General features: G+C 65.0%; 2 protein-coding genes across 2 annotated transcripts; both read right to left on the reverse strand.

The window, feature by feature from the left end:
* Positions 1–370: 370 nt before the first annotated feature.
* On the reverse strand, positions 371–5,932 carry LMNB2 (lamin B2). The gene is made up of 12 exons (XM_015822760.1): positions 5,831–5,932; positions 5,573–5,709; positions 4,295–4,451; positions 3,555–3,680; positions 3,266–3,436; positions 3,025–3,150; positions 2,547–2,767; positions 2,103–2,373; positions 1,854–1,961; positions 1,507–1,626; positions 734–862; positions 371–412 (listed from the first exon to the last, which is right to left on the reverse strand). The coding sequence occupies exons 1-12, from the start codon at positions 5,930–5,932 to the stop codon at positions 371–373; spliced, it is 1,710 nt and encodes a 569-aa protein (XP_015678246.1).
* A 2,898-nt stretch (positions 5,933–8,830) lies between these two features.
* On the reverse strand, positions 8,831–10,651 carry LINGO3 (leucine rich repeat and Ig domain containing 3). Its single transcript, XM_015822767.1, has one exon. The coding sequence runs from the start codon at positions 10,649–10,651 to the stop codon at positions 8,831–8,833; it is 1,821 nt and encodes a 606-aa protein (XP_015678253.1).
* Positions 10,652–12,946: the final 2,295 nt, after the last annotated feature.

A 12,946-nucleotide genomic window follows, 5' to 3' on the forward strand; every position in this document is an offset into this window, starting at 1 on the left:
TATGCCGGGCCTCCTCCCGATTCAACCTTATCCCGAACGGCGGAGGTGGCAGGCCAGGCGTGTCCCGTCTCCACCAGGGGCTCCGGGGCGGGGGGCTTCAGAGCCCATCCGGTCCTTGGCTGCCCACCCTAGAGGAGGCTCAGGGTGAGCCGCTCTGCTGTGCCCCTGCCGCGGCTGGGGGCTAAAAAAGCGGCCGCAGGGGCACAAGAGGCAACCGGCCCAGTTCGGACCAACCCGCTTCCTGCTTTTTAAAACTCAGTTCGGCTCAAAGTAAAAATAAACCATAGAAGACTTAAAAAAATAATTTCCCATAAACACAGGCGGAAGAAAAAAAGGGGGAGGTGGGAGGTAAAAGATGGTTTCCTTCCTCTCACATGAGGGCGCATCCCCTGGAGGTGGTCCTGGGGTCCCCCTAGGAGAAAAGGAAAGGCAGCCTGAAGAGGGGGGTCCCCCGGGGTCCCTCCACCCTGCTCCGGGGGCAGGAGAGAGCCAGGGCTCCCCCACACGAAAGGGGGCGGCTGTGTGTGGTTCGGAGGTCCTCTCGCCAAAGGCCCCCTGGGGTCCCTGCTGGGGAGGGCAGCCCCCCTACGGACCAGAAGGGGCCCCCGGGGGGGGTCACCTCCCACCCAGGAGTGGCTCGGCCTCGCTCTTCCGGCTGTCAGCGGGTGAGCTGCTCCCCTCAGCCGAGAGGAAAGAGGGAGGGGGCCGGAGAGAAGCCGCTTTCGGAGTCTACCTGCTGGTGGAAGAGATCTTCCTCCCCAAACTCAGCCGCCTCCTCCTCCTCCTCCTCCTCCTCCTCCTCCTCCTCCCCGTTCTCCTGCAGCCCGGCCGTCATCTGGGTCAGACTGCGCACAGCCACTTCCTAGCAGGGAGAGGAAGGGGAGCAGCCTCACGAGGGGGACACCGAAGACCGGGGGGTGCAATGCACGTAGGGCGAACGCCCCCCCCAACACAGGTTCAGGGATGCTGAGCAGGAAGCAGCGATATTTTCAGCCAGCCCTCCCCCCCCAAGCTCCCCCCCCAGCAGGCCTGTCTCTTTCTGCCGGTAGACACAACCCGAGGAGTCCAGCAGGTCTCCCTTAAGCGGAGAGGTTCGCTACACACACACACACACACACACACCCCTCCTCTTCCTCTTCCCCAGCCCGGTTCCTGCACCCCTTTCTGCCGAAGACCGGAGGCGGAGGGCCAGAGTGCAACCGTGGGTGGCAAGAATAGAAGGACGGCTTCCGACAGCCCAGAATCCCCCCGTCTTCTGGATCACCCTCTGGCACTGCTGGGCACAATGGGCACAACTCTGGGTGTGGAATTTGGGAGGGGGGGGTTGGGTTACTACTTCTGCCAGCACCTGGTGTGGGGAGGGCGCCTCCCAGTTCAGACCAGACCAGCTCCCTCTGTGCCGGGAGCGTCGTGGGGACGCTTTTGATGTTATTTACTGGCAGTTTATCTTGACCGTCTCCTTCCTTTTGCTGCCCCCCCTCCCTCCACGCCCCTCCCCCCACGTACCTCTCCCTCGGCGTTCACCAGGCACGTGTGGATGTGGTCCCCGGTGCCCCAGCTGCCCTGGTTCTTCCAGACCAGCACTGAGGGGGGGCTGTGTGCCACCCCAGCCTCCGTGGCCCAGATCTAGGAAGACAGACACGTTGGCCCTGGCCCAGCTCTCCCATCCTGGCCGGCCGGAGCCCACCCACCCACAGCCTGGCATCGGACAGTGTGTGTGTGTGTGTGTGTGTCTGGGGGGGGGGTTTAGGAGCAGAACCGCAGCTCCCATCGAGTGGAGGGGCTGGGAAGGGCCCGGAGGAAACCCTAAGGGCTGACCTGAGCGCAGGGCAGGAGGGCCCTCCAGGACTTACCGTCACCGTCTGCCCGGCCCGGAGGATGTACTTCGGAGTAAACTTGTACGCAATCTCCTCTCCCTCCCCAACCTTCCTCTTCAGCCGCCAGTTTCCGAGCGACTGGTCCTGCGGAGGGAGGCAACGGTGTGTGTGTGTGTGTGTGTGTTAGCCCTTGCCCGAGCAGCAGAGCCACGGGGGAGGGGGGCAGGCGGGGGGATGCGCACAAGGCAGCCCGGCAGGAGCTTCTCCGGGCTCAGGGGAGCCTACCTTGTCAGAATGATTCTTCAGCTGAACAAACTTCCCTTCGGGGTCCACCTCCTCGATGCTGACGCCGCCCTTGGCCGAGGCCTGCTGGCTGACCCGGAGGCCGCTGCCGCCGCTGCCCCTCCTGCTTGCAGCCCCACTGGGCGTGCGCCCCAACAGCTCCTCGGCCTCCGCCCGCTTCCGCTTCCCCCGCAAGGAGCGAGCGCCCGTGGCGCTGGAGGAGGTGGCCCGGGAGACGGTGATGCGGGACGGAGGGCTGGGGGACAGCTTGAGCCTGGCGGGGAAGCAAGCGGGAGCCACGTCGTCCTCCTCCTCCTCCTCCTCCTCCCGGGCAGAGCCACGCCTGGGACCCCCGGCCCTTCTCCCCCCCACCCACCCACCCAAGGGGCTGCTGCCAGCCGCCTTCCCTGGGCCCGTCCAGCCAGGAGGGGGCCTGGGAGCGCCTACCTCTCCTCTTCCCCTTCCAGCAGCTTCCGGTAAGCGCTGATCTCCATGTCCAGAGCCAGCTTGACGTCCAGCAGCTCCTGGTACTCCATCAGCTGCTGCTGCATCTGCTCCCGCAGGTCCGCCATCTCCCGCTCCTTGGTGTCCAGCATCTTCCGCAGCTTCTCCTGCTCTCCAGCCATCAGCTCCTCCAGGTCCCGCATCCGCTCTTCCGCTGTGCTCACCTGAGGGACGGGGGAGGGGCCGTTAGGGCCCCCCCAGTCTCCTTCCCCAGGATGCCCTGAAGGCAGGGGCCCGTCTCTGGAGCTGGTTCCTTTCCAGAGGCCCTGGGGCCAGTCACCAGAGGCGAGGCCGTCCTGGATGGTGTCCCCCTGGAGTGGGGCAGGCTGGCCGGCCCCACCTTAGGCAACTCCCCCGGGCAAGCCTGAGCCTGGAACCAGCGAGGGGGGGAGGGGGGAGAGACAGGCCCCGCGTGCCTCACCTGCTTCTGCAGCCCGGAGAGCTGGTAGCTGAGAGCCTCGATCCGCAGGCGGGCCTCGTTCAGCTCCTCCCTAGCGGCGCTGGCTGCCCGTTCGTTCTGGTCCGAGCAGAGCTTGGCGTTCTCCAGCTGAGAAAAGGGCACAGGACCCGTTGCCTGCTGTGTGTGTGGGCTTCTTGGCGAGAGGCCAGGATGGGGCTTCAAGCCACGCCCCCCTCCTCCCCCTCCCCGAGAAGAGCCTCACCTTGGCCTGGTAGGTCTGCTCCAATTCCAGCTTGTAGAGCTGCACCTGTTGGTCGTGCTGCCTGCGCAGGTCTTCCAGGGCTTGGGCAATTTTGGACTTGTAGTCCTTCTGGCAGCTGCTGTCCACCTCCACCAGGTGGCGCTCGTGCCACTTCTGCGTCTCCCTCACTTCCTGGGAGGGAGGGGCTGGGTCAGCACACCAGGGCTCCGCTGGTGGGGGGGAGGGAGGCCTCCAAGGAGCAGCCCCCTCCCTGGGGCGCTGGAGCCCTGGCCCAGAGGAGCCGGCCCACCTCTTCGAAGATGCTCTTCCTGAAGTCCAGCTCCTCTTGCAGGCTCTGGCAGCGGTTCTCCAGGTCCACCCGCAGGAGGGTCTCCTTCTCCAGCTGCTTCTTGGCCACGGCGTGGGCGTCCTCCGACTGGGGAGAGGCCGGACAAGAGCGCTCAGCGGGCTGCAGCCGGACCTTTCGGACCCTCAGGGGTGGGTGGGGAGAAGAGCTGCTCCTTTGCCAGGCAGGCTGAGCTCATTTGGGCAGGCAGGAGAGACCATCCCCCTGCCCCCCCTTGACAGGGAGCCCCTCCAACCCTGGAGAGGCCTTCCTTGGCCCGTCCAAACCTCCCCCCATCCCCAGGTGGGCCCCCTCCCCAAGCGGAGCCCAGAGCTCCCGATGCGTCTTTTCTCCCCCTGCTCCAGGAGCAGCCTCTGGGCGGCCATTAGAGCCGGTCACAGCCCAGAGGTAACTTCCCAAGAGGGAGAGTCACTTGCAGAAGCCCCTCAGGAAGACTCCGATGATGTAGCCACAAGAACCCACACCCAACCGTCACCTCATTCGCAGAAGCAACCGATTCACCAAACTCTCTCGCTGGGCACGTGTGTGTGGCAGTGTGCGATTTCTGAGGCTCCCCAGAGGAAAGGAGCCACCCGCAGGGAGCATTCTGGCTCCTCTCTGGACCGTTAGAAGGACACCCCCCCCCCCAAATCCCCTGCCACCTTCTCACTCGGCAGCTGCCCTGCGGCCTGCCACGCCTGTACCTTTGCCAGCTGGGCCCGGGCGTCAGCCACCTCAGCCTCCAGGCTCTGCTTCTCGCTCAGAGTGGCCGTGAGCTCCGCTTCGCTCCGATGGAAGAGCACCTCCAGCTCCCTGATGCGACCTTGGGAGGTGGACCACTCCCCGTCCTTCTTTTTGTAGCTGGGGAAAGAAGCAAGAGGGCTCAGCTCAGGGAGGAGGCAGGAGAGGGCCCCGGCCACCCCCCTTCCCCCCCCCCGGAGGTCCCCTCCCACAATGCTTCCAAGCAGCCAAGACGGGGCAGCCCCTGGGTGCTTCTGAGCTCAGGCCAGCCTGTTCCCTGGGCGGAGGGCAGAGCCAGCAGTGGGAGGCCCGCGGGAGAGGGGGGCAGAAAGAGTGCAGGGGTGAGTTTAAGCAGAGGATAAACAGGCGTTTCCCTCGGGTGTTTAATTGGGAAACACTCCTGGCTCCTCAGGAGCGAAGGCCTCCAGGCTTTCGGCTGTCTGCAGGGGCCGGGATGTGGGCTGCCCAGGCTCAAGTGCCACCTCCGCTAGCAGGCGGGCGGCATACGGGCGCAGGGAAGGCTGGCAGAGAGCCACGCTCCAACTCACCCCCCCCCCCAGGCCGAAGGCGTGAGCCGTGGGGGACGCGGTGCCCAAAGGAGCAACTGCCGGGCAACCTCCCTGCAGCTGCTGTGGCAGCTGGAGGGCTCCCGGGGGCTTTTGCAATGGGGCGAGAAGGGAGAGAGGCTGAAAGATTTCCCCGGCAGGCCCAGCAAAGCAGCAGCTTCTCCCTCCCTCCCGCCCCCCAAATACAGGGATGGGATGAGGTCAACATGCTCCCACAGCTCCACCCGGATCAAGTGGGGTGACCCAGGGGTAACACTGGACTCTGCGGGGGGGGGGGGGGAAGAATCCCAGAGGGTGCGTGCGTGAGACAGACAGACACCCCCAGGGAGAGGAAGGGGGTCAAAAGGGGGGAAGGCAAAACGCCAAGACCCAGCAAAGGAGGAGGCAGAAGCCGCCCGGTGAGTGCCAGGCAGAGGCGGGAGGCTGCCCCGCTTCCTCCCAGCACCGGAGGGGGATGGAGGGCCGAAAGCCGCCGACCCTCCCCCGTCTCCCCCCTCCCTCCCTCCCTCCCAGGGAGGAGCCGAGCTCCGGGGCGCCCGTGGGGAGGGGGGGGCTGGGAACCTCCGCCGGGCCTTTCCCCGAGGGAGCCGACCGCCCTTCCCCCCCTCCCGTGTCCCCCCCCCGTCTCTGCGGCGGGAGGGGGGCTGCTCCTCCTCCTCCCCCCCCCGGGCCCACCTCCGCCGCAGCTCCTCGAACTCGGCGCGCAGCTTCCCGGCCTCGATCTGCAGCCTGGCCCGCTCCCGCGCCGTCTCGTCCAGCGCCCGCCGGGTGTCGCCCAGCTCGGCCTCGTAGAGCGCCTTCAGGCCGGTCACCTGCCCGGGGGGGGGGAGAGGGAGGGCCGGGGGGGAGGGGAGAAAGAAGGTGAGAGAGGGGGAAAGGGGGGAGGGGAAGAGAACGAGGAGGGGGAAGAGCCGCCGACGCCCCCCCCCTCACCTCGCGCGTGACCACCTCCTCCTTCTCGGNGTGGCGGGGGCGGCGTGGGCGGCAGAGGCGGCGGCGGAGGCGGCCATGGCGCGAGCGGAGGGCGCGGGTCATTCAATCGCCCAAAATGGCGGCGCGCGCCAACGGACGGCCGGAGGCGACGCCCCTCGCGGCGCCCCTCGGGAAACGGGGCGCGTCCAATCGGAGGGGAGGGCGCGCCCAACGCCTGCTGGGAGATGTAGTGCGGCGCCCGGCCGCCATCTTGGACCCTCGAAGCCGGCTGCCTCCGACGGGGCTTTCCCCCCCCCCCCCGCTGCTGCCCCTCGGCAGGCGGCGCTCGCTCGCTCGTCCGCGGAGCCCTCGCGTTCGCCCTCCCTCCGCTTGCCGTGGGGCCTCGGAGGCCGAAGGGTCGTTGCTCGGAGCGGGTCAGGCTGGATGGCCTCTGGAGCGGCTGGCCGAGGGGGGGGGAATCCCGGTTCCCCTTTGCTCTGGCAGGAGGGCCACACGTGTTAACTCCGCGTTCCTACGGGCTCCCCGTGGACCCTTTGGGTGTTGTCCGTGCGCGTGGGAACGGGGCGCAAGAAAGAGTAAAAAGAGAAGGAGGCTCGTGTGGAAGGACTTCTTTATTAACTCAGCAGGACGCGAGAGCGAGGCGCGCTGGGGCGGCTGCGGCGGGCTCTCCTTCCTGGGGGGGCGCTCCGGAAGGAAGGAAACCGCGAGAGGAGCCCCCACGCAGGACCCCCCCTTCTCCCAGCTGTGCCCTCCCCCCCCCGCTCGGGAGAAGGTGATTTTTATGGCGGGGGGAGCAGACTCCGAGCCAGAAGGGGGGGCAGGAATCCATGCCGACCGAGAGCCCAGAGGATCCCCCCTCCTTGGCCGGGGCCTCCCTGGGATTGCTGGTCTAGGGAGGGGATCTTGCCAGTGGTGATGCCAGCGGAGATTTATGTTCCTTTATACTGGCCCGTTTCGCACAACAGCCCTGCAAGGTAGGCCGGGGCCAAAATCACCCAGGAGGTCCCGCGGCTGAAGGCCGACGTGAACCCGGGCCTGCCCAGTCCCAGCCCAGCATCCCCTCCCCGCGCTCTGCCGGGCTGGCTTCGCACTAGAGAAAGCGCAGGTCGCTGGCTCGGCTCCTGCGGGGCGGCCCGTGTCCCGAAAGAGACCCGGCTGCTGTTTGGGGTGGGGGGGGCTGCTTCCCACGATGGAGCCAGCTGTGCGTGGGGAGAGGGCGGTGGCAACGGAGGGGAAAGCGGGAAAAGGTGGAGGCCCTTCCCGGTGGGGGCCCGCAGTCTGAAAGCTCTTCCCCAACGGGGCCTGGGGCGGGGGGCCTTGACGGCTCGCTTCGGTCAGAAGAACCAGCTGAAAAAAGGCGTGCCGGCCCCCTCCTCAATCGGCCCCCACTTCTCTGCCTGGCTACAAGTCTGTTCTCCCCCCCCCCCCCGTGGGAGGGGAGTGACCGAAGAGGGTCTCTCCCTCTGCGCCTTCTCCTTCCAGGCGGGGTAGCCCCTGCCCTGCTGCGCAGAAGGCTGAGACACCCCCCCGGGAAGCCCTCTCGGCCCGGCCGAGGGGAGCGGCTCGGCGGAGGCCGGCTGCCCCCAGCCTTGGGCCGCCCACGGGAGGCCCCCTGGCCAAAGGAGGCGCAGGCGGCAGCGGCCGCTTCCCACGGCCCTGCCGGAGGGGGCTGCCGAGCGCCGGGCCGGCGCGGCTGCTCCGCTGCGGAAAGGAGGCTTGGCGGCCACGAGGAGGGCGGGAGAACCCAGAAGGACGGCTGGGGACACGGGCAGACGCACAAACACGCACAGGCGCACACATGCATGCAAACTGGTCTCAGCGGCATGCTCAGCAATTCCTGGTTAAACTATGGCTTGTTGATGAAGCCTTCATTGGCGTGGTTCAGGCCGCTTGCTCAGCCGAGACCGAAGACCTTATGGCTAATTGCAATGTGTGAAAACTGCCCTTAGCTGCCGGGGGGAGAGACGGGGCGCTAGGTCACCAAGGGGGGGGGTGTTACGGAAGCCCCATCCACCCTAACCCTTCCTCCCCCCCCGGCCATGCAAGCAGGCGGGGGATGGCCGGTCGTGGCTCAGTAGCGCCCCCTTCAGGACGCCCCGGAAGCACGTGTCCCGCTTGCAGTCAAGTTTTGTCCTTTGCCCCCCCCCCCGCGTCCCCTGGGAGGGGAGAGGGGCTCCCGGCCAGCCCCGGGGACCCCCTGCTGAGCTGCGCCTGGAAAGGCTTCGAGGCCGGCGGAGGCTGCCGGTGCTCAGCTCTGCTTCGATGGGCCGAGGGAGGCGGAGCTGCCCCCCCCCTTTGCAGCCCTGCCACCTACTAGGAAGACGGTGAACGTGCATATAAAACAGTTTAAAAATGAACCCATCGACTAAACCTGGGTTTTTTCAAAATTGTTGCTAAAAAAAGAGGGGCCTCCGTACCCGAACGGAATGTTCTCAGTGGTTGAAAAATGCATAGTTGAGATAGAAAACACTGACTCGGCTGGGGGGGGATTCCCCAACCCCCCCTCTCTTGTGTTCCCCACCTAGCCAAGAGACGTGGGGGAGGGGAGATGGAAGCACAGTGAGGCGGACTCTGGGGGGGCAGTGCAGCTGATGTTCTGAGGGGGCCAAAGGCCCTCCCACCCAGCAGAAGCTGCTCCTCCGGCCAGGCCATCTGCCACAGGAGGGAGGGGACTGGCCTCTTGCTTGCCAAGCCAGCCCTGGCAGCCCCACAGGGTGAGGGTCTGGACCAGCTGCTGCCAGGAGAGCAGCCCAACCCCTCCGCCCAGACCCCAGTGGGGGAGGAGTGGGGGAGGGCCGTGGCAGTGGGTCCTCTGGAGTGGAGACCGTGCCCGGCCTCACAAGGGCTCACGCAGAGCATGGGTCAGGAGGGGGTCACAAGCCCTGGATCTTGATGCAGCTGATCTGATCTGGGGCGGGGCAGTGGCGGCTGTGCTGCCGGTGGGCTGCTGTTCACAGGGGGTGGGCCTCGCCCCACGGATCCCCCTTCGGCAACGGGCTTTCAGATCATTTTCATGTTGAACTTCCTGGCCCCACCCTGCCCGGAGGCCGAGGTGGGGCCGTCCACCTTGCGGAAGGAGTACTCCCCAGCAAAGTTGTTCTTGTGCTGCCCCCGGCCCCGACTCCAAACAAAGAGGAGGAGGAAGCAGAAGAGGACCACGCCCAGGAAGGTGATGCAGCCCATGGCCGTGGACACCAGGATGGTCTTGAGGTCCAGGGTGAACTTGATGAAGACCCGGGTGTCGTTGTGGAAAGTGTCGTTGAACTCGCCCAGCATCGATGTCCGGTTGGCATCTAGGATGCCGTCGACGGAGGGCCCTTTGACGGTCAGGGTGGCAAAGTAGGTGTCGTTGCCGGCAGGGTTGGTGGCAAGGCAAATGTAGGTCCCGCTGTCCCTGGCCTGGGCGTAGCGGATCTCCAGCGTCCCGCTGGACGAGACGGTGACCCGGCCCAAACTCTTGGAGGTGATCATCCGGTGCTGAGGGGAGACCCAGCTGATGGAGGGCACGGGCTCCCCCTCTGCCTGGCACTGGAAGGACACCGCCTGCCCCTCGTGAGCCGCCATGTGCTGCAGGTGGCGGTTCCGGATTTTGGGCTTCTGGCAGGTGAAGTACTCGAAGAGGACGGAGTCCGGGAAGTCGTGCAGAGCGTTGCCCTGGATCTCGAGGGGCGAGGAGCACATGGGCGGCTGCCCACCGAAGTTCAGCGTCTTCCGGCGCTGGAGCATCCAGAGCAGGCGGCAGTCGCAGACCAGCGGGTTTTGGTCCACACGGAGTGTCTCCAGGGTGTTGACGGAGTGGAAGGTGGTCTCCTCCAGAGTGGACAGGAGATTGTTGGAGAGGTTGAGGAGACGGATCTGCCTCAGCCCGGAGAGCGCCTGGGGCTCCATGGAGACCAGCAGGGTGCCCACCATGTGGAGCTCCCTCAGCCGGGTGAGGTCCCGGAAGGACCCTCTGGGCACGGTGCCGATGGGGTTGTAGGAGAGGTTGAGGTACACGAGGTGCCCCAGGCTCCTCAGGGCCGCGGTGGGCACGGCCGTGATGTTGGTGAAGGTGATGAACAGGGAGGTGAGGTTCAGGCCCTGGAAGGCATTGGGCGGAATGTCCTCCAGCAACGGCCAGTTGTCGACTTCCAGGAGCCGCAGACGGCCGAGCTTCCGGAAGTTCTCGTCCTCCAGCAGGGCGATGCCGAGGTGCCTGAGCCGGAGCAGCTCCAGATTTTGCAGGCGGGAGAGGGACTCAGCCGAGAGGTCTGTCAGGTTGCACTTCTCGAGGGTCAGCTCCTGCAGGCTGAGCAGGCCGGAGAAGGCCTTTCGGGAGATGTAGACCAGGTCGTTGTCCCCGACCTCGAGGTGCTTCAGGTTCCTCAGGTCTTGGAACATGAAGTCCAGAAGGACGACGATTTTGTTCTCGCTGATGTCCAGGAGGGTGAGGTTGGCCAGTTTGTGGAAGACGCCCGGAGGGATCAGCTTGAGCTGGTTGCGTCGAAGCCGCAAGACCCGCAGGTGGAAGAGGTTGCCGAAGGCCCCGGGCTCCACGCTGGCGAGGATGTTCTCGCTGAAGTCCAGCTCTTCCAGCCTGGGGAAGGAGGAGAGCTCGCCCGAGTTCAAGCAGCGGATGCGGTTCTTGTTCAGCTCCAGGATCCTGGTCTCGGTTGGGATTCCCTCCGGGACGGACGTGAGGCGTTTCCGAGGGCAGCTGACGGACTTGAGCTGAGGGAGGCACTCGCAGCGCGCCGGGCAGGCCCACCCCGGGGCCAGACTCAGGAGGGAGCAGCAGCAGGAGGCCAGGAGGAGAAAGCCACGTTGCATTGTGTGGGGCATGGTCCTACAGACCCCTTACCATCGTCCCACGCACCTGGGAGAGGGAGGGAGAGAGAGAGAGAGAGAGAGAGAGAGAGAGGGAGGGAGGGAGAGAGAAGGTTAGTCGGGCCCTGGCAGGGTTTGTGCTGTTCCCTTGCAAGCCTCACTTGGGAGCCTTGAATTTGCCCCGAAGGGTTGAGCATCTCTCTCTGCTTGGCCCAAGAGCGGGTCTGGGCTGCCCTCCAAAGTGTGTAGACGAAACTGAACCCTCAAAGGAGACTCTGTGTGTGTGTGTGTGTGTGTGTGTGTGTTTCTGTGTACACCCTTTTTGAGCACCTTCCTCCCTCCTGCTCCCCCCCCCATCCCCAGGCCCCGTCCTGATGCAGGGCACCAAGTGGCTTTTCTTGTCTTTGCAGATCACAAACCTCCAAGGCAGCGTTCCGGGATCCATCCTTCGTGGATTAGTCCATAAATAGCTACAGTCACAAAATAATCCCAAACTGGCAGAAATAGCCATAATTTAGCTTTATTCTTTGTGAAGATGCTGAGTTTTTACTACTGCAGACTGAATCAGAGGTGGCGGTGGGGGCTTTGTCTCTGAGGGAGACAGTGCAGAAGCTCAGAACCCCTCCCCCCCGATACAGTGAGATTGGGAGGGGTCCCTTCTTATCTCCTGGGAGGGGGCCTTCACCAAATGGAGCCTGGGAACACCCCCCTGGCTGCTGGTAGGTTTTCCTGGAGCTGGGAAGACTCCAGAGCGGTGCTTCCCCCAGTCTTTGGCTGCAAGGTCTTCCTCACTGAAACGGACTGTCTGGGCCGATTCCCCAGGCAGAGCATTGTGGGGGAGGGGGCTTCACGAGGGGGGCTAGGTGAGGGCAGACGGACGGAGTCCTGCACCCCTTTCTTTCTGCCTCCTTGCTTGCAGATGACTCTTCCCCTGCACCCCAAAGGGATCCTCAAGAGCTGCTGCAGAGCGATTTCCCCCCTTTGCTCCTTGCCTCACGGGGGGAAAATGCCTGCCCCCTCCCTTGCCAGCCACTCAGCTCCCCCCCCCGCCCCGTGGATGGGGCCCACTGCCTCTCCACTGCCCAGTTGCCGATTCTGGGGCAGGAGATCCACACCCAGCAGAGTTTGCCCGGATACACTTTTAGGCCCTTACAGGATCAACAGGGGTGGGTGGGAGTCCATGCCAGATCTGGGCTTTGTGCCGCTGAAGTGAGCAGGAGAGGGACCCGGCTCCACAGGCCCTCCTGGGGGCATCAGACCGGGACAGAAGCCGGCAGGGAAAGGGGGCCACCCGGTCTAAACCGGACTTAGGGCAAGAGAAGAGAAGCGGGAAGCCGGAGAGCAGGTGAGCACTTGGCCTCCCGAGTTCTCCAGAGGCTCCTTTAAAGCAAAGTCCCTCTGTTGTGGATGGAGCCAGACCGGACTCCCATCTAAAAGCCGCTCAGGCGGCCCCTGGGGTCCAGTTCTGGCCCAGGCGATTGCTTTCCTCCCCACAGGGCCACGCAAGGCCCTGGCCGTATTTCTTCTTCCTTCTCTCTGCATGGTTTGGTGAATTCCTTGTGCATTATGCTTTTGGTTGGATGAACATTTGGTCTTAATTGTAGCTGCTACTCTCAGCCCCACACGGCAGGAAATAAACTCCACCGGAAGGCTGGATGTGCTTTTGCCGAAGCTAAAACTGCCCCTGCCTGGCTGGCTTCAGCTTTAAGGGCAGAACCTTGCAAATCTGCTTGTGCCGAGCCTCCTCCTCCTGCTGCAGTGAATGAGGGAGGCTCCTGTCTGGGCCTCTTCCGAACGCTGCCTCCCTGCTCTGGGCTCAAGGATGCTTTCCTCCCGAGGACCTCCCTCTAGGTCACCTTCCTAACTAGGCAGCTACGGACCTTGTGGGATGGGGTGGTTGAGAAAAGAAAAAAAACAAGCCCCCTCCCCCAGGAAAGACCACTCCGGTGGCCTGCTTAGTGTTGCTGTGCTGGTCCATAAGCCCCGGGGCCTCCCCGTCCCACCGAGGGCCAGGCTGGAGCTCCTCAGAAGCCTTTGAAAACGACCGAGCCCCCGCTTGCTGATGACCTACTTGAGGCGGCTTCAGGGAAAATCCAAGGCAGAGCAGCCCCCCCCCACGGGACTCGGCCCACTGAGCCAGCAACGAATGAGAGCTGGAAGGGGGGGCGCTTTTGCTCTCACCCGTGGTTCGCCAGCCGAAGATGGTGACAGCGGAAGCGCTCGTGGGAGCTGCGGGGGCTGTGCCACAGGGGCTGGTCGCTACCCGTAAAGCCCCACAGGGCACAGGGCCCGATTACTGGCAGGACCACG

This window comes from Protobothrops mucrosquamatus, unplaced genomic scaffold, assembly GCF_001527695.2.
Source record: "Protobothrops mucrosquamatus isolate PMUCROS unplaced genomic scaffold, P.Mucros_1.0 scaffold1670, whole genome shotgun sequence".
NCBI classification, from domain to species: domain Eukaryota; kingdom Metazoa; phylum Chordata; class Lepidosauria; order Squamata; family Viperidae; genus Protobothrops; species Protobothrops mucrosquamatus.

What these genes read in the sequence shown, in the direction of transcription:
- LINGO3 (XM_015822767.1), bottom strand. Translation starts at nt 10,651, where the DNA reads ATGCCCCACACAATGCAACGTGGCTTTCTCCTCCTGGCCTCCTGCTGC.